The sequence below is a fragment of the Choristoneura fumiferana genome, chromosome 6, assembly GCF_025370935.1.
Source record: "Choristoneura fumiferana chromosome 6, NRCan_CFum_1, whole genome shotgun sequence".
Taxonomy (NCBI): domain Eukaryota; kingdom Metazoa; phylum Arthropoda; class Insecta; order Lepidoptera; family Tortricidae; genus Choristoneura; species Choristoneura fumiferana.
Genome location: NC_133477.1, coordinates 16,694,965 through 16,714,842, shown reverse-complemented (window position 1 = coordinate 16,714,842; position 19,878 = coordinate 16,694,965). Strand labels below are relative to the sequence as shown.

The 19,878-nt window shown below is 39.1% G+C and overlaps 3 protein-coding genes across 7 annotated transcripts in view; 1 reads left to right on the top strand and 2 right to left on the bottom strand.

Annotated features, from left to right (window-relative positions):
• The window catches only part of LOC141429208 (uncharacterized), a 194,663-nt gene extending 175,601 nt beyond the window's left edge, over nucleotides 1–19,062 (bottom strand). For both annotated transcript variants that reach the window (XM_074089476.1, XM_074089478.1), the window contains exons 1-2: nucleotides 18,817–19,062; nucleotides 5,686–5,831 (exon numbers count right to left, since the gene is read on the bottom strand). In XM_074089476.1, coding sequence (XP_073945577.1) covers nucleotides 5,686–5,831; nucleotides 18,817–18,935 — 265 coding nt within the window. In that variant the 5' untranslated portion in view covers nucleotides 18,936–19,062. The remainder of the gene's footprint in view (nucleotides 1–5,685; nucleotides 5,832–18,816) is intronic.
• Nucleotides 6,756–9,239, bottom strand: LOC141428705 (uncharacterized). 4 transcript variants are annotated; one of them, XM_074088711.1, is made up of 5 exons: nucleotides 9,023–9,239; nucleotides 8,248–8,346; nucleotides 7,639–7,801; nucleotides 7,246–7,362; nucleotides 6,756–7,173 (listed from the first exon to the last, which is right to left on the bottom strand). In XM_074088711.1, the coding sequence occupies exons 1-5, from the start codon at nucleotides 9,053–9,055 to the stop codon at nucleotides 6,806–6,808; spliced, it is 780 nt and encodes a 259-aa protein (XP_073944812.1). In that variant the 5' UTR covers nucleotides 9,056–9,239; the 3' UTR covers nucleotides 6,756–6,805. The 4 variants fall into 4 exon arrangements, with proteins under 4 accessions (XP_073944812.1, XP_073944811.1, XP_073944813.1 ...); XM_074088710.1 differs by lacking the exon at nucleotides 9,023–9,239 and adding an exon at nucleotides 8,938–9,016; XM_074088712.1 differs by lacking the exon at nucleotides 9,023–9,239 and adding an exon at nucleotides 8,867–8,951.
• On the top strand, nucleotides 11,016–12,864 carry LOC141428704 (uncharacterized). Its single transcript, XM_074088709.1, has 3 exons — nucleotides 11,016–11,040; nucleotides 11,801–11,978; nucleotides 12,046–12,864. The coding sequence occupies exons 2-3, from the start codon at nucleotides 11,804–11,806 to the stop codon at nucleotides 12,699–12,701; spliced, it is 831 nt and encodes a 276-aa protein (XP_073944810.1). The 5' UTR covers nucleotides 11,016–11,040; nucleotides 11,801–11,803; the 3' UTR covers nucleotides 12,702–12,864.
• Nucleotides 19,063–19,878: the final 816 nt, after the last annotated feature.

The following is a 19,878-nucleotide window of genomic DNA, read 5'->3' as shown; positions in this document are numbered from 1 at the left end:
CAATGGTGCGTGTGAAGTTCCCAATCCGCACTGGGCCAGCGTGGGAACTATGGCCCAAGCCCTCTTGTTCTAAGAGGAGGCCTGTGCCCAGCAGTGGGACGTATATAGGCTGGGATGATGATGGGATGATGAAATGATAAAAAGCCCTTTTCTAGTGCCCAGCTTTTTAGTCATCCTTGTTTTTGTAGGGAGAGCTAAGGAGCGCAATGCCTCGCCTGCGTTTGTATTCCCTGGCTGTTTTCAAATCTAGGGTCCACATTTACGCTTATTTGAATGTAGTCAAACGCAAGCCAAGATATAGTACAGTACAACCATAACTATAGCTGGAAGAAATATATTTTAGGTAATATTTGGATTTCAAATTCTGTATTAAATTCTTAAAACCTATAGAAGCTATCTATGATAAAAAAAATATAGCAACCTTTAAAATTTAGCCATCAATTAGGTTCCAGGTTACGAATCTTCCAGGACTTTTCTAGAATATGGTGGGATAAGCTGTTGAGGGATATTCTCAAACAACTGTATTTAACCTAATTTCATTTCTTTCCTTTAGGCCTTATAAACAAAGCCGAAATACATGGTTGGAAATTTCAAACTATACATAAACATAATAAACAACAAACAAACAACAATAAACAGTTTATACCCTATTCCAATTTTTCATCCTCCCGCTACCTCACGTCACGCCAACATTCTTAAGGTCGTATTTCACCTTTAATAAAAGCTTGTAAAACACAACTGGCCACAAAACCGCGAACCGTTTGCAAACAAAGCTTGACGTGATAAAAGGAAATGCATCCTAAAGAAAATGGCTTCAAGCACGCGAAGTGAGCTAATGCGAATATTTATACTTGTAAGTACTGGCATATTTAACAAGACAAGTGTTGAGTTACCACAAAAACTCACTGGTACCTTTTAAAGTGCTGCTCTTTTTAACCCCCGACGCAAAAAGAGGGGTGTTATAAGTTTGAGCGCTATGTGTGTCTGTCTGTCTGTCTGTCTGTGTGTGGCACCGTAGTTTTTTTATTTGAAAGCATGTTTTCTAGCGATGGTTATTAGACTCGTTTCATCAAAATCGGTTCAGCCGTTTTTGAGGTATTTAACTTTGAAATGACAAAGTTGGGGGTTTTCCAACTTTGTATTGGTTAGGTTAGGTTAGGTTATGTCGTAATAGACATGTGTAGAATTTATCAATAGTATGATTGGTTATTTGGAGTCTTTTTGTATTTTTTATTTTAACTCCAAATTTGTTACTTTTACGGTCATCTCGTAAAACCATATCGAAAATACAAACTGAGTACAAACAAACAGCAAACTAAGTAACGTAGTAGAAAAAAGCAACCAGTAATATTGTATATGTGCATAGGAGAAATTCGTGTCTGTACTCCTGTCCAGTGGTAGCGTGCGGGTATGGCACGCAGCACGGAATGCTGAGGACCTGGGTTCGATTCCCAGCGCTGGTCTCTTTTTCTGGTTTTTCCGTGCATTTGGTTCACGGTGGATACTGGCTGGTCTATGGGGAGGCCTACGTCCAACTGTGGACGTCTTACGGCTGACAATTGTTAAAATTTTCATTTTTGATTCATGCATTTTTTGCTGGCTGTACTCTTTGTTGACTATACAAAGTAAGTAGGTATTGATACTTTAAGGGTCATCCATAAATTACCTACGTCGCACATTAGGGGGGGGGGGGGGTTACAGGTGGGACAGTGGTTACTTTTATTCCTGTTTTCAGCGGATTTCGCCAAAGGATGCCGAATTTCGCCCCGGCAGGGCTACTAGAAACTCGAAGTTCGTATCTCTCGCTCTCGTATTAAATAGTATACGTGTCAGAGGGACCGCACGACACGAACTTCAGGTTTCGAGTTTCGTAGTAGCCCTGCAGGCCCTAACTACGAAGTGCCAAATTTAACTTCGCATCTTGCCGTCCCGCTGACGCTTATTTTATTTAATACGAGAGTGAGAGGGATGGTAAGATACGAACTCCGATTGTCGAGTTTCGAAGTAGTTGTGGGGATAAACCACCGCATACCTTTGCATGAAGCTTTAATAGTTGTACTTTAACGTAAACCTTTGCATTCTAATCGCAAATGATTTGCTAGTTATTGCGAGGAAAAACTTTGCAGTCCCAGTTGTACTTTAGTTAGTTATATGGTTCATTGTAATCGCATTATGAACTGTAGAGAGCCATTTCATGCAACCTGGGAGTATAAAAATGTCGTATAAATGTAGTGGAGAAATATTTTATGGTCCGAGATACAGAGTTGCGTATATTGCAGAATAAAAGGGATATTTACGGTTGAGGATTGCTGTATTTAAAAATGGAGATAATTTAACTTTTGTCTAAGTCTTATACTCATTTTTGAGTCAGCATAAGTGTCCATAGGATATTTATACACGTATAGAGATATGGATAAAGTTAATACATAGTTATGTATGAGCACAGATATAGATTACACTAGATTACGCAAATGCATCTACTTCGCGTGTCCGAACCCCGACCAAACGTCAGGGTTGGCCCCATACAAAGACTGAACGCTAACTGACTAATCATGACTAGTGACTGACTCGAGCCCCACGGCGCGGGCGGGCGGCGCATTTGAATCGATTTGGCGCGGACATCGGGGAATTCACATCGCTAATTCGCTCTTGAGACTTCACAGTAGATATAAAAAGTGACACGGTTGGTTTTCACACAGATTGAGGTGTTTGCGTTATCTAGTGTAGTCATATCTGTGTGTATGAGCGTTTCTGTAATAGGCTAGCTGGCCCTAGTATCGTGGGGTCTGTTTGATAGCTTTGACATTGTCGCGTTTGTGATTGATTGAATTTTTTTTTTTATAAAAAAATACAATTGCCACCACTAACAAACCACATATATTGCACTAACCACATGTTTGTGCGCCAATAATAATATTAAAGCCGTGGTGGCCTAGGAAGCCGTGGTGGCCTAGTGGTTTGACCTATCGCCTCTCAAGCAGAGGGTCGTGGGTTCAAACCCCGGCTCGCACCTCTGAGTTTTTCGAAATTCATGTGCGGAATTACATTTGAAATTTACCACGAGCTTTGCGGTGAAGGAAAACATCGTGAAGAAACCTGCACAAACCTGCAAATCCGCACTGGGCCCGCGTGGGAACTTATGGCCCAAGCCCTCTTGTTCTGAGAGGAGGCCTCTGCCCTGCAGTGGGACGTATATAGGCTGGAATGATGATGATGATGAATAATATTAATTGTATGTGTTATCGCCGTGTCACTTTTTACCAAACGAATGACACGGTAATTAGACGGATGCATAAATGAATGAGAATAGCCACCATCTTTCTTCCAAATCTGTACACTTAGGAGCTGTTTCACCATCCATATATTAGTGTTAACTGACGGTTAAATGTGATGCCGTCTCTATTTGTTTTGTTCGAATAGACGGAGACGGCATCACATTTAACCGTCAGTTAACACTAATCATTGGATGGTGAAACAGCCCCTTAGTTTAATATAATTACCGTGTCGCTCTTGCTGAAAAAAAAAGTGAAACGATAATTAGACGGGTGCACAGATTAATGAGAATGGCAGTTATTTTGTGGCGAGTTGTTGTTCACTGCGGCGGTCTAATTATGTTGGCTTTTCTTTCAGCAGTAAACGTTTTTCGGCTGATGATGACTATGAATGTTTAAATACGTAGAGGTTTTAAAAGAATCTTTATTTAATTAAAAGTTCTAATCTAAATCCCTCGAAACCTTCACCACAGCCTCTACAAAGGTCAAGGCACTAAAGTACCGGACCACCGCAGACGGATTTTAGTGACAAGAGTAGAGAAATGGTACAGAGAGAAAGGTTCCAAGAAGCGTGCATAAATCAATGTCTATTATACATTTAAATAAGCGATTATTGTATTATTGTATATTATTTATATCGGTTATATTGGAAACTGCTCTAAAGAATACAATGAAGTTTGATATGAGGGTCTTCGGAGGCAAACCAAGAAAACATGTGCTGTCTAGGTTTAGCCCGGGTCCCTCCCACTTAATAGTTATTATAAACGCGAAAGTTTGTATGAACATCTGTATGATGTTTGTTTCTCTTTCACGCAAAAACTTCTTAATAGATTTTAATGAAACTTTATTATAATATAGCTCGTATACATCAGAATAACACATAGGCTAACTTCGCACGCACCATTGAATCGCTTCGCAGGTTTGTGCAGGTTTCCTCACGATGTTTTCCTTCACCGCAAAGCTCGTGGTAAATTTCAAATGTAATTCCGCACATGAATTTCGAAAAACTCAGAGGTGCGAGCCGGGGTTCGAACCCACGACCCTCTGCTTGACAGGCGATAGGTCAAACCACTAGGCCACCACGGCTTCAATCGGGATACAATCTCAAAATCTCAGCCGCTGAGAGAGAGTCATAAGGCACAGTTGTTTTTCATTCAACATCATTGAAAACCACGACTTAATTTTTGGGAAGTAACATTTTGGGATTTTTTCTTTTGTTATTCCTTTACACTAAAACAGCTAGACGGATTTGGATGAAATTTGGTATGTAGATAGCTGGACATCTGTAATAACACATAGGCTACTTTCTATCTAAATATTCTCACGGGATCGGGATAAAATTTTAAAAATTCAACTGCTAGGATTAAAGACATTAAATTTGTTGCGGGTGTAACACAGTCGCTCAGCAGTGTTGTACTAGGTATCACAAAGCGGTTGTATGAAACTAAGTCTCTGTTGGTTTGGTTTATTATACGTGCCGCTCCAGACCACTTTGCTAGCTCCTAACTGCTTCCTAAACGATGTGCACATGTATCTACGACTTACACAACGGACACGACTTCAAGCTAAAAATAGAAAGCCGATGGACACTTTACTTCAGGAGAAATGTGCAATGTCAGCTATATCTTTGGCTTCGCACTGTTCACTTATAAACCATTTCTTTTTCGAACGTAACAGATCGGACAAAAAGTAAACAACAGAACGTGTTCTTTTTTTCGGGTTGACTCGCCTTAAGAGCAAAAGACAGTATGTCCTTTATTCACTTGTTTTTAGTTCTAGAGTGTTTATATGAGGTTCTTTATAGGCACAGAGGGGGTGATCTGTGTTTATAGGAGATACTGCAGTCGGGTAAAATCCATTATGGAAAATTGGGAAGGGAGAACCCCGACAGTGCTGGACTCACCGATTAAAAAACCAGGCTGCACGTCCTCAACTCCCTGGAGCTTTAATCTGGCTGTTCTGTCAATGTTTGAAGCACTTCTCTATACGTTTTCTGTATAAATAACTTGCAACAGAGCTGGTAATACAACAGGGGCACCGTATATGATTTTGTCCCGTTCGGTATCGAGACCCCTGTGTCCTTGGAGTTGGGGTTAGAGTTGCATTTTGTGTCGTCAAATCACGTGTTTCAGGAATTAAGGGAGAAAAATAATAAAAATGGTTGCCTCTAATGGCTGATTTCGTCATTTCACTAAAAAGATTCAGGGATTTGATTAAATGACTGTGTATTTCTAGGAAAATGATAAGATGAAGTCGCCATTTTAACATCCAGCGTGATTTGGTCAAACCTCTGTTTTGGAGATTTCCCTGCGTCACATATGTATGTATAGTTATAGTTGTGGTATATAACATGGCAAAACAATACAATAATACCACTAATAACTTTAGTCTCATTCGTCACCGGTAAACTTACCATTTCTAGCGGGATCGATCTGCGCATGCAGTATAGACAGGCCGGGGACCACGATGGCCGGCAACGTGCGCGAGCGCAGGAGCGGCGGCGGCGCGCGCCGGCAGCTGCCGAGCGCGTCCGCCGCCGCCGCCGCAGCCGCCGCCGCACTGCAAACAAAAAGATCGTTTAAGTTTTAGTATCATCAAGTTAGACGACTGGATATGGCCAAGTGGTGGATTGGGTTGGCACAATTTGCCTCTTTTTTATTCCCAAGATCTTAAGCACTATCTTTCTATTATCTTAAGCACACTTACGCATAAAAAAGTCCAGCCGTTTGACCTTAAAAAAGGAACAAAATCAGACAGACATACAAATACTTCATATCGAAACTACAAACGGGATGACCGTAAAAAGTAACAAATCTGGAGTTGAAATAAAAAATACAAAAAGAGTCCAAAAAATACCCCACCAATCATAAATAAATGTCATACACTTTTCACTATTCCATTCGACAAAAACATAAAATATCGATATTAATTGTAATATCTGCTTGTCCAACTTTAGCATCATGCTTTACCTTTGATTGGCCAATCGGATTGCAACCATCGCCACCGTGGATTGGTAGGACTTGCTACCTACTGTAGCAAATCACATAAGATATGCATTTTTTTAATTCAAACATTTAGGTAGATAAAAACCCCGCTACAGTACAGTCTTCGCATTACTATATTTAATCTCAGTTATCCCAGACCTTTTTATCATTACAAATCTAGAAATGTATAGGTAAGGTATTTGCAGGTGGTAGGTGCACCCGGATTGCTTCCACCATCTTGCTCGCTAATCCTGACGTGAAGCAGCAGTGCTTGCACTGTTGTGTTTCGGCGTGGAGAGCAAGACAGCCGGTGAAATTACTGGCACTTGAGGTATCCCATCTTATTCCTCTAGGTTGGCAACGCATCTTAAATACCCCTGCTGTTGCAGATGTTTATGGGCGGTGGTGATCTCTTACCATCTCTTGGCATCACTTGCTCGTTAGCCATCCAGTCGAATAAAAAAATAAATAAGGTAGAAATGGTAATAATAATAAAATATTTTCAATAAACTTTTATTCATATTTAATCACAACTACAAAACCGTCCATTCATAACTTTGTAGTACTCGTATTATTATTTTCCAGGACAGTGGTATTAATAGGGGTTGTATTAGTTAAAACTGTAGATATTGAACTTAATGTACTGTTTTCTGCTGTTGTTACATTAGCAGCGACTTCACTTAAAGTTGTAGCGTCACTAGTAATATTAAAATTGCCATCTTTAGTGGTTGTATCTGTAGCTCCTTCTGTGCTATTCATACTATTCCCGATGGTTTCATTAGTACCAATAGTATCACTTCTTCTATAACCAAGATCAATTACAGAGCCGAAATTATGTGATGGTATTTCAGGTTTTTCCTTAGCGTCATCACCTTCATTTGACTTTTGTTCTCCACATATGGTTTTTGATAGTGAACCTTTGAATAAATTAAAAATGTGACTTTGACCAAGAATATATTAAATTACTTTCAGCGACAGTTTTAACTTACCTGAGAAGAGATTGCCTAATCCAGGAATGTGTATGCTTCCTTCGCCACCCCCTAAATCTAATTGAGCTTTTCCGACATTTGATATGCCATTTGCGTTTAGATTTAAAGAGCCATTGCCTAAAACATCAACATGTTATATTTTTACTGTCGAATAATTTGTCATAGTCGGAAATAGAATAAAGATCATCTCAGAAATAAAGTACTGAGATAACTAAAACTATACATATTTTTTAAATGCTGTAAAATAAATTCACAAACGCTTATTAAGTAAGCAATAAATTTCCGATGTTTTTTTATGATATTACTATAGTAAAATCGATAGTAAACATTTTTTTCGCTATTTAGCAAAGCTAATTTTGTTTTTAGATTGTTTCTACATTTCAGAAATATTACCAAATTTTCCATATTTTAGTAGTAAATCGGTCTCTCCAACAGCACTAATTCCGTTAGCTCTTAGTTTCATGTCTACATTCTTTGGCATTGTTTCACATTTCACTGATTCTGCACCGGTTTTCCTTTTCTTATTGTCTTTCAGTTCTTTTAATTTAGTCTCTAACTGAAAAAAAGAAATTAGATGAAGGAAGACTTTCATTTCGAATTGGAATAGTTTCAAAATTTTACATTCCATATTTTGATGTACTTATAAGAACGTTTCTGTTGCTATGGCGTGCATAGAATAGCCAACAGGGTAGGGCTGCGCTAGTGTTGGTAGTGCGATGCTGCGGCGCACACTTCTAACTGTCTACCCTGGAGTCAACCCAATGCAAGCCAATGCTGTTAAACCTTGTTTCTGTTTTTTTTTTATGCAGCCCGTAATATTTCCCACTGCTGAGCAAAGGTCTTTCCTTCTCCAATCTTCTCTATCCTGAGCATGCACCTGCCAATCGGGCTGAAAATCACTCCGATCGTCCCTCCATCTCCTTTTGGATCTGTTTCTGATTATTAGAAAATAATGTTTGGCAGTTTTTGTTATAGTTAATAAACAAGGCTGTTTTAATTTACCATAGTCAGCAATACATCTTTCTGTTCCACGAAGGCCTCGTCTATTTCCATTAGTTTAGTTGTTAGTCCATTAGTCAATGCCATCTTGTTCACTACTATCTACATTGGGAAGTCAGAACAATCATATTATTTATTATGAATCACGATGAATTTTAAGTAGGTATTTAATATACAGGATAGTTAAAATGTATCTACTAATATTATAATTACAAAAGTTTGTATGTGTGTGAAAATCGGAAAATCGGATTTGGATAAAATTTAGTTTGTAGCTGGAGATCTGAAATGACACATAGGGTTAGGTTTGTTAGTTTTTATCTCGATATCGTCACGGGATCATGATGAAATCTCGAAATCTTTATCGCTAGATTTCGAGACATATTTTTTTTCCAATTGTTTTATATTCAACCCTAATAAAATCCAGGATGTATTTTTTGGAAAATCCCATGGGAATTCACTAAAATCCTGGAATTCCAATTCAACTGCTAGATCCAATGGTTTACGCGTGTGAAGCTAAGGGGGTTAAGTTTAGTTATTAATGAAAGTGAAATTGAAATTAATAGCAGCACTACAATTAAAGTACAAAGAACTATTGTCAAAGCTCCTGCAGACCAAACCAAACCTTATAAACACAAAGCTGCTGAAAACCTTTCATAAAATATCGAACAGTTATGCATTCAAAGTAATCCAAACCATTGACAATAAAAATCGAGGCAGCTGGCTACAATAAAACGACTTAACAATATAAAAACAAGACATATAAATACGATAAAATTACCAGCGCGGCGAGAACCATATACGTTACGGCCATGCTGAACCAATAAGGGTTTTACGAGTGTTCGCGTTTATAAATAAATACAATTTGCTTTATGACTCTCGCTCGCTTGCATAAGCGGAACGCATTACAACTGGAATAGAAACTCTTGCCGATTTGCTAAACGCTTAATAAAGGAGTTGTTAAAAAATAAATATCATGGGTCAATTGACACCAATTGACCTAGTCCCAAACTAAGCAAAGCTTGTACTATGGGTACTAGGCAACGGATAAACATACTTAAATAGATAACATACATAAATACATATTAAACGTCCAAGACCTGAGAACAAACATTCGTATTGTTCATACATAAATCTGCCCTGGCCGGGGATAGAACCCGGGACCTCAAGCTTCGTTCAACCTGGCTATCCAGTCGTCATTCGTGTTACGAGTATTTATCAAAAATGAGGTGCATATGAATGACAACTTTCACGGTGCTCAATAATTCAGATGTCTCTAAAAGGGAACCATGGGTTGAACTCGGGCTTGCGCCTTTACTTTTTTTGGAATTAATTTCATTTGCCATGACTACGGTTTACGTGAGAAAATTGTAAAAAAACTTTAAGTATTTGCACTGGTCCATCTTGGGAACTGCATTAGCACGCTGAAGTGGCAATGGGCCGGCCATATAACCCGAAGAACCGATAACCGTTGGGGTAAACGAGTTCCTGAGTGGAGACCACGGATCGGCAAACGTAGCATAGGACGTCCTCAGACTCGGTGGAGAGATGATCTTCGCGGGGCGGCTGGCAAGAGCTGGATGAGAGTGGCCGAGGATCGTGCTCAATGGCGTGCCATGGGAGAGGGCCTATGTCCAGCAGTGGACGAACATAGGCTGATGATGATGATGATGATGATCTTGGGAACTACTTCCCAAGCCATAATCATCACATATTTTATTTTCATCTTTACATATTTTAAAATAAAGTCTTAAGTCGCTTAGGTCTTTGAAAGAATGCAACGGATTTTAATGCTGTTTTCACCATCTGTTAGATAAGTAAATTGTACACGGGAAGTTTATATACTTACATGTAGGTTCATACAATATGTAGTAGGTACAGACGTGGTAGCCTAAGGTTTGACCAAAGGTCAAGGTAGGTCTAAGGTTTGGCCTCTCAAGCAGAGCTTAGGACCATAGGTTACACCCCGGGCTCGCATCTCTAATTTTTCGAATTCATGCGCGAAATTACGTTTGAAATTTACTACGAACTTTGTGGTGAAGGAAAACATCGTGACGAAACTTGCATAATATGCGAAGCATTTCAATAATGTGTGTGAAATTCCCAATCCACACTGGGCCCGAGCTCACTCATTCTAAGAGGAGACCTGTGCAGTACATACAGCATACAGGCCGCATATATACATACATACAGGACGCATATAGACTGGGTTGATAATGAATATGTAGTATGATTGACAATGTCAGTACAGTCAGAAAAAAAGCTTGCGTCAGAATTATTTTTTCACTAAATTTTTTTTTGGATTCTCGGTAAAAATATCCAGAAAATCTTTACTTTCCTTATATTAATACTTAAGTGGCATAACAACGAGGAAACGAAAATAAATTTCAGTTGAAATACCTCCCACATTTTGAGTATGATATGAAAAATTTGTTAATAAACTAAACGGCACAAAATTTGGCCCACTCTACATACAAAATTACCTATTACTACATACATTTGGGTGGCAGATTTATTGCCGCTCATTATAGTTAGTAACAAATAAGGAAATCCGTAATCTTAAATATCTTCGAAAAGAAAATATCGAAGCCCGCGGCGACTTAACGGACTTTACCATGTACCAATAGAAAAAAAAACACTGCCCAATTGAATTTCGCAAGAACGATCATAAAAGGGAAATTCAATAACAAACCGAGTTTCACAATAAGATTTGATTCGCTTTGAATTTCTATCAATCTTTGTTCTGAGATTCAAAGCGGTAAGTACGTTTGTAACTTTGTAAAAACTAATAAAACTGATGTAGGTAACTTGAAATGGATTTAGTTTTTTTGCAAATTTCGAGCTAGACTGAAAACTCCACTTAGATTATCGCCGGCAAAATTCAATTTTGTTATGTGATTCAATTTGTCAGAGGTACTCCGAGTCTAAGAAAAAAGCTTTTGCAGAAATGTTCATTTTGGGGTTGTCTTCACAAGTTTTTCCGTTTCACATCACCTGCTGCTTACCACAGGTTCCCCTTTTTACAAACACGCAACGACTTACTTAAATACTACTTCCTCAATAAGCACGATAAATATTTTTGACGACAGCAAACACTACCGCATTTGTGCGTTCCCACAATCCGCGGTTGCTACTTAGCCAGTTTAGACCTTCAAGAAAAATCGTGGAAATAGTACAGTCGATGAAACTGAATTACGTACCTCGATGGAAACTTTTTGCTACTAATGCCATAGCCCATACATCTGCCAAAGAAATCACAGCCAAATTGATTATGATTATAAAAATGTTCCACACCAGTACGTGGGTCGGTTTTTCTCGACAGTACTATTACTAATGTGAGGCTGTAAAGCAAATGATTCTGAAGTGGTCAATTTTGCGTCACAATGTAATGCAACTTGCCACGTTTCACCTTGCGAATCTAAACTGGGCTTCAAATATATGCATAACGTGCCAGAATTCATCTTCATTCGCATTCTAATATCGCGCTGCTTCTTTATCACTTGTAAAAATTGGTGCTTGGAATCCCTCCAGGTTTTCTGAAAGTTTCTTTGGCTTTCAGATCATGTTTACCTTCACGCTCACTCTAGTGGCATGCCTGAGCCTCGCCAGCTCCCGTGAACTTGCCAAACCGAAGCCTGTGGGTGGTGCTGGCAACTCAATCCTCAATTTCGGAAAGATGGAAGTTAACTTCATCCTAAACGCTGATAAGAAGACTGCAGAGAGTTTAAAAGACTATGGTATGTAAAGCTCCCACAAAATACTGCTTATAATGTGCTTGTCTTAATTGCAATCTTTATTTTTCAGAATCTCCGAAAAGCCAATTCGAATGGGTGCACCCATCAAAATCACATACTAATTTTAGATCAGATCCTACTGAGGAATGCCCCTGCTCTGGTAATATGAGGCACAGAGACCTTTCTCCAAATCCAGCAGACCTTCTCAGTAAAATCCTTATGAGCAACGACCTGTTCTCTTTCAAAGACCCTATCAGTTCCAACCAATGTTGCACGTCCCACGAACAAATACAAGAAGAATTCTACATAGAATTCAGCCCGAAGCAAAATCAAGGACCAATGCCTCGTCAATTAATGCCACAAAATACAATGTTCTTAAACCAGCCGTTCAATTCGAAGCCGTATATACCATTCCTTACAGACACATTCTTTCCCGTTCCAAACAATCAGGCGGGACCAACGAAACCAAAATCAAAAGCGATAGAAATATTCTTCTTCCCAACGAAAAAAACTGTCGAGCAACCAAAATTTAAGCCAACTCCGGTGAGAACTGTCAGTCCAGAAATAAAAATTGTCGGGGACAAAATGACAACAATGTTGATTGATCTCATTCCTCCAAAATCTTCTGTGAAAAAAGACTTAACTCAAGACAAATTAGACATTGAACTGAACGCAGAAGAGTCAGTTAAAACTACAGTATCCGAGAAGAATCTTAATACACTTTAAAAATAATCAATAAAGTTTTTCACGTTTGAAGACCCAGGCACATTAATAAACGAAAACCATACTTACTCAAAAATGTTAAAACTATAATGGACACATATTCACTCCGTGCTGAACTTAATGCGACTTTTAACAATAAATTATAATTAAAAGCAAAATCTTTCAACGTTGTATAATTTTATACCGTGTTACAATTAATTACTAATATTAGGTACTTACCTGAGTTTATTTTAACTATAGATTAAGAATAAGAAGCTAAAGAAATTGGTTTAGTCATGTCGCCAACTGAGTACGATGAATAAGTACATTATTTCAGATGGATTTAATAAAACGTAGCCTAACATTTTAGAACGAGACTGGCAATTTCAACTACTAAACTAATCTAAGACCTTTTTCACAAATTGTTTTCTAATGCAATGTACTGAATTTAAGCGTTTCTAAATCAAGTTTATTTTATTTATTTATTTTATTCGACTGGATGCCAAACGAGCAAGTGGGTCTCCTAAGTTTCTAGGACAAGCAGAAGACAATTTATTAATGTCTCGATCTTTTGACCATGTTGACTTAGAAGTTTGTTTTTTTCAGTGCTTCCAAGGGTAGCAGGTTCCTGAGAAAAAAGGTCTTGGTAGACGGACACACTACTCAATAAGAAAGTGATCATATAAGGGTATATCATTTTTCCTTTTGCGACAGAGTTTAAAAATAGAAAAACGTTTGGGCATTTTTTTTTCTATAACGCAGTAAAACAAAAAGCTGGCCATGTATAAATAAGTGGAAAAGGTAATGGACTCTGGTCTGTTTCCGGAATATTTGAATGCTAACAGATTCAGTAGGACCGGTAAACCTGGTACGTGATGACAATAAGTACTGAGCCACAGTAAACGAGCGAAAACAGTAATTCAATCGCTTCGGTCACCTTCATCATAGATTATTAGTATCAATCGAAAGGCGTCCACTGTTGGGCATAGGTCTTTCACGAAAATCTGTAGCCGTATTATTTAACACACGAGCGCTCGCGATCGTATTTACCATCTCATTCTACCCTCATTCTATTCTGTGTGACAGAAGGCAGTGGTAAAAACTATTGTGATTTCAATTGCGTTAGAAAGTAAGACAATAAGACTTCAGAAGTCTATTGTTTAACATACTTGGAATCACAATCGTTTCCACTGTTTCTTTCTAGAACCCCCCCCCCCTTCTAGATTTAGAATAAGAGTAGAATAAAGAGCTGCCCATTTTTAGGGTTCCGGAGCCAAAATGGCAAAAACGGAACCCTTATAGTTTCGCCATGTCTGTCTGTCTATCCGTCCGTCCGCGGCTTTGCCCCTATTTTGGGCGTGTCTATTCCTAGGTCGTATTTTAGAACAACTGAAAAGAAATGAGGTAATAATGTTACTGCATCTATTTCCAAAAGCCACATTTACCTAATCCAAATTTTCCCATACTCTATGGTAAAGAAATTAATAATTTCAATAGGTAATGTTAACTAGTTGACTTAATAAAACACTTAATTTATTTTTTTTTTATGGGCATTATGTTTGCTAAAGGATTTTCGAATTTACCGGACTTGATTCGATCCTGTATCTTTAAATACACGTCAGTGCTCCGTGGTGTAGTGGGTAGAACTCTTGACACACTGCTTTTAAAAAACATAAATAATATTAAATAATAGAAGTGGAATATTATTTCTTACACGTTCTCTACCAATTCGGAACATAGGAGTCGTCACTTATAATGATATATTTAGTTTAGGTAGATTGTACCATCAGCCAAATATGTGCTCTACCACCCTAAAGTTGATAATCGTTTGCATGTCATAAAACAATAAGGCAAATAGACGTGTCTGTCAACTTGAAAGTTCGACTTTAGCGACATATTCATTTGATAGGAACTTGATTAAAAATTGCCAAATCCTTTGGCTGATGGTACACGCTATTGGTGTATGAAAATGACCTTAAGGGACCATATTAAAATTACTATTTCAAACAGTCAAAGTAGCCCACATCCCCCACTGACGAGTAAAGAATGAGGGTGAAAATGAAAATGAATTACTATTTAAAAACAGTTTTTTTTTTCAATGATACGACGAAATATAAGTTACTTGTATATCTGAAACCAATAGCATAAGTATTTAAAACTTTTAAAAGATGATCATGCTACTGTTCATAAAGTTAAAATCGTTTTACCCGCCTCATGTTAGTAAGTATCGAATAAAACCACGTTGGGCATAACAAATGAACCGCACAATATTATGAGTCGACTCAACAGCAGTTCTGGCAAGACGCCAAGAGTGAACCCCTAATGGGTTTATAGTAGCAAAGAGCTTCCTTTTCATTTACTGTAATAGGCAATAGCCATGCTAAAACATTGGTAATTTGACAAACAAAAGTGGCTTTTTGACAAGCAAAAATTGCATGTGTTGCAAATATAGATATCAAGCCTAATAACATCTTTCATCTTTTCAAACACTACTTTCAATAGGATGGACCCATCTCTTCCCGTGGGTTTCGTAAAAGGCGACTAAATGGACGATATACATATACGAGATAGGATATAGATATACGATAAACGAGAGTGAGCAGCATCCAGCGCTCTCTTTTGCCAAATACCAACTCCAGACTTCTGGACACTAGGGTGTGGAAGCCAAGAACAAAACACCACACTATTATCCAAAGAAAGCAGGCATGAAAGTTCAATACTGATCGTCAACCAATGACCCCGACTACTTTGTCAAGAATGTAGCGACTTAGAAGAAGAGTCTCATAAAAAATAGCTGTACGTGTCTCAACTAAAATTAATCCCAACTGAACATGTTCAGATGTTCCTTTTATGTTAGAGAGTTAAAAGGGTACAATTTTACCTCTTCACCGCCCCAGTCATCTAGTCGTGACAGCCAATGGAATGCCTCACACGCCACGGTCATCTCTATACATGACCAACAATCAACTCCAAATTAATCCATCTGCAATGGAATAAAAAATCAAGTTGATTTGTCGCTGGTTTTTCTGTGGCGTACAGAGCACGTTACTTCGTTTGTTTTGTGGTGGTGAAGAGGTTAAAATGTTGGTTTGTTGATACAGACCACACTATGATCAGCATCCAAGTGTTTTTAACTTTCTAGAACCAAATCTGAATAAGATTGTAATTTATCATCATCATATCAGCTGGAAAAATATAAATCAAACTGACTTATTTCTACTTTAAGTATCTACTATTTAGGGGTTGTTTCACCATCCATTTATTAGTGTTAACTGACGGTTAAATGTGATGCCGTCTCTATTTGTTTTGTTCGAATAGACGGAGACGGCATCACATTTAACCGTCAGTTAACACTAATCAATGGATGGTGAAACAGCCCCTTAGTATTAATTTCGGAATGGCCATCATTGCCAAGCATAATGTACCGTAAAAACTTGGCAAAAAGTCAGTTCAAAAAAGCATATTACAATTGACTTAACCAACAATTTAAATTACGAGTAGCTAATACAGAACGTATGAGACATGTATATTCTCTACCAGGCCCTTCTTCCCCACTGGGCACATTGGGCACCTGCCCAGGGCCCCGCGATGGATTGGGCCCCCCAGTCCCTACTTCATTACCAAACGATAACCGATAACTAAATAGTACTTTATAATGGTCATAGGGGCTCCTAATGTGCCCAGGGACTCTAAAGGAGAAATACAGCCCTTTTCTCTACCGCACTGGATGGAAGCTTTCCCAAAGGATATCCACAACAATCACTCCCGAGCTACCCGCGAAATTGTTAGTAATATCGTATCCAAAATTGATCAAAACGTCTGATAGCATATCGATTCCATTCCTTACTGATTAAATTCTGTTCAATATGCACTCCCCTATTTGAGTTCCAGATTGCACCAACAAGCGCCATACCTACAGAAGTTTTACGAGGGAACTCCCGACGTGAGCTAAATCAGTCCCAGTCCTGATAATATCAACTTTATTCGACTGTAAACTGAAGACGCTGACTTTCAAGTATTAAATTACCTACTCAAATTTGGTGGCTGCGAGTTATTTGTTAGTCTTTACCTGCAACTTCACATACGTAGTAAAACATTTTAGATCTAGCAGCCGCATATTCCGGGATATAATTTAATTCCCATGCCAATTCCCAAAAATTACTTTCGTGGTCTTCATTTACGTTGCACGGCAAATATCTGTTCAAAATGTTTTGCATACATACATACATAAAATCACGCCTCTTTCCCAACGGGGTAGGCAGAGACTACATCCTCCCACTTGCTACGATTCTGGCATACAACTCTCGCTTCCTCTACATTCATCAATCTTTTCATGCATGCACGTCGGTTTAGAGTACTCCTGACCCGACCTTTCTTTAGAACGTCCCCGATTAGATCGTGGTACGTTCGGGTTAATGTTTTGGATCTTATTTATACGGAAATATCGGAATAATATAGCATAATAAATGTGTTCTTTCTTCCAGGACGTTCCAGTCGTTATAGAGGCAAACACACACACACACACGCGCACGCACGATATATAATAAAAAAATTAACCTCTTAAAAAACTTTAAACGGGTTGACCGGATCCCTAACACTGTATTGCGCTCCAAAACACGCATTGCTGATGTGGGTACAAAGACTGCCAGGCTAAAATGGGACTGGGCAGGTCGCGTCAGCCGCATGGAACCCAATAGGTGGGCTGAAATAGCCACTGACTGGATACCACAAAACGGACGGCGGCGTGGCAGGCCCTGCAGGGCTACTACGAAACTCGAAACTCGAAGTTCGTGTCGTACCGTCCCTCTCGCTCTCGTACTAAATAGTATAAGTGTCAAAGGGACCGCACGACACGAACTTCGAGTTTCGAGTTTCGTAGTAGCCCTGCAGGCGCGATGGCGGGATAAACTGCGCCTTTCTTCGCAGCTGGTCAGAGATCGCCCAAGACCCATTATTTTTGGGAATTTTGAATAGGTAAGATTTCAACTTATCCTATTACCTATTTTTACTTTTCCTAGCTAATAAATAATAAGACAAAGTTCATCAGTATAACTTCATTAAACGGTAATCAGTTAATCGAATCGTCGCCACGCTATCTGATGATCCTCTTACTGGATAAGGAAAGCCATTCGTTACCCAAACGGCTTATCAGCGACACAAGTCCATTTATTCGTTGTCTTGACCTTGATCTTGTTCGAAAGATGGTAGAATCGCACGCGTATATAGATATTGTCTACGACACGCGAATGTTAGACTAGTTCCTACATTTACTCATTAGCTGATAGACGCACTCTCGTACCTTTGGTAAGCGAAGCAGCGGTAAAGGCTACTAGTTAATCTGTATACGCAAAAACAGCAGACCTGACTCACTGACTCTTCAAAGCCCAGCCTAAACCTTTGGATCTAGAAAGCTGATCATTTCACAGGTGTTGTTTTTAAGACGTAAACAAGGAACAGAAAGGACGTTTCGAAATTCATAGCCGTTATGTGTGGTGATCATGACAGTGACTCTTATTTTAGTGACATGAATGTTAGTGGAAAAGTCTTCGAATGAAGGCCACGGATCGGCAAGCGCAGCGTAGGACGCCCACCAACGAGATGGACGATGACCTGGTTAAAACCGCGGGTTCACAGTGAATGCAAGCCGCTTTCAACCGAAGCAACTGGAAGTCTATGGGGGACATTCTGCGGCTAAGATGGTGATAATGATGATGATGATGAGTGAAAGGTAGCGGTCATGGTAGCTCCTTTCGCTGCTGCCGCGTCTTCTTGAAGGCTCGCTTGACCCGCAGTAGTAAGTAAGAAGGCGGCGCGGTCAATAGTCAGCACGGAGGGCCGCTTTGGCGACACTGACGTCGTCCATCCCCTCATCGCACAACCTCAAGCTGAGCCAATTCAGCGACCCCACTCACCGCACACAGATTCAAAATGGTGACGCAACCACCATCAATACCAGTATCACAAACAAACATAATAACTAAATAGAATGACAGAAGTAGCAACAACGACTGATAACTATCTAGTAGTCAGCGGTAAACGTGGGGATGACGACGTCGACGTTACGTGTGGTGATAATGACAGTGACACTAATGTTAGTGACATGAGTGATAGTGACGGCTACGGTAGCAGTAGCACTCACTGTTTTTCCTTCCGCTGCTGCCGCTTCTTCTTGAAGGCTCGTTTGACGCGCAGTAGTAGGAATGCGGCGCGGTCGATAGTCAGCACGGAGGGCCGCTTGGCTGCGCCGGCGTCGTCCATCCCCTCCCCCTCATCGCACAACCTCAGGCCGAGCCATCGCAGCGAGCCCGTGCGCGTACCGCCGCTCGCGCACAGATTCGAAATCGTGACGCAACCACCATCAATCAGTACATCACTGTTTTTTTTTTTTTTTGTTTTTTTTTTAAGTAGATTGAACAAAAATTATTTAATGCCAGTAGCAACCTTCACTTGTTTTAATAGAGTTGCGAGGAGCGTGGATAACACACGAGCACTGAAATATGAACTTCACTTGATGCTTTGTTAACACTTTGAATGCACTATTTGACACTTCTTGTTGACTACCTGTAACAAAGAAAAAATATTATAATGCTTATTATTCTTTTGTGAAAATATTAAACTGGGACAAATGGCACGAGATTGCCTGGAGTACGCTGGGATTTGATAATCAAAGTATTTAGATCTCGTTATGTTATTTTGTACACGTGGGTACTTTTGGCTTATAAAATGTACCTAATACAACGTTCAAAAGGGAATAAAACATCCAATTTAATCTAAAAGGTTAATCGAAAAGTTCTGCCATTCTCTTAATCAATATCGAAAAGTATAATACTATACCTAATATACTTAATCAGTTTTCACCTGACTACAAACTCTGCCAAAGAACCGCAGCACTGATATATTTTTAAACTTAGAGCAATGACAAAATTAAGAAAAATAAAAAAAAATTATTAAAATAACTCTGTTTGTTGGAACACCTTCCTCTCGAAAACAATTGAAAGTAAGCTATCAGATTATGACTGAAGCATGCATCTATATCTGTCGATCTACATTTATTATGTAAACAGTACATTTTAGTTGTTTGTTTGTGTATTTTATGTAGGGGGCAATCTCTGAAACTGATACTGCCCTATTTTAAAAGTCTTGTAGCTAATAGTAAGCTTAAAAGGTACACTATCTCAGAATAAGTTTTTTTTATCCACAA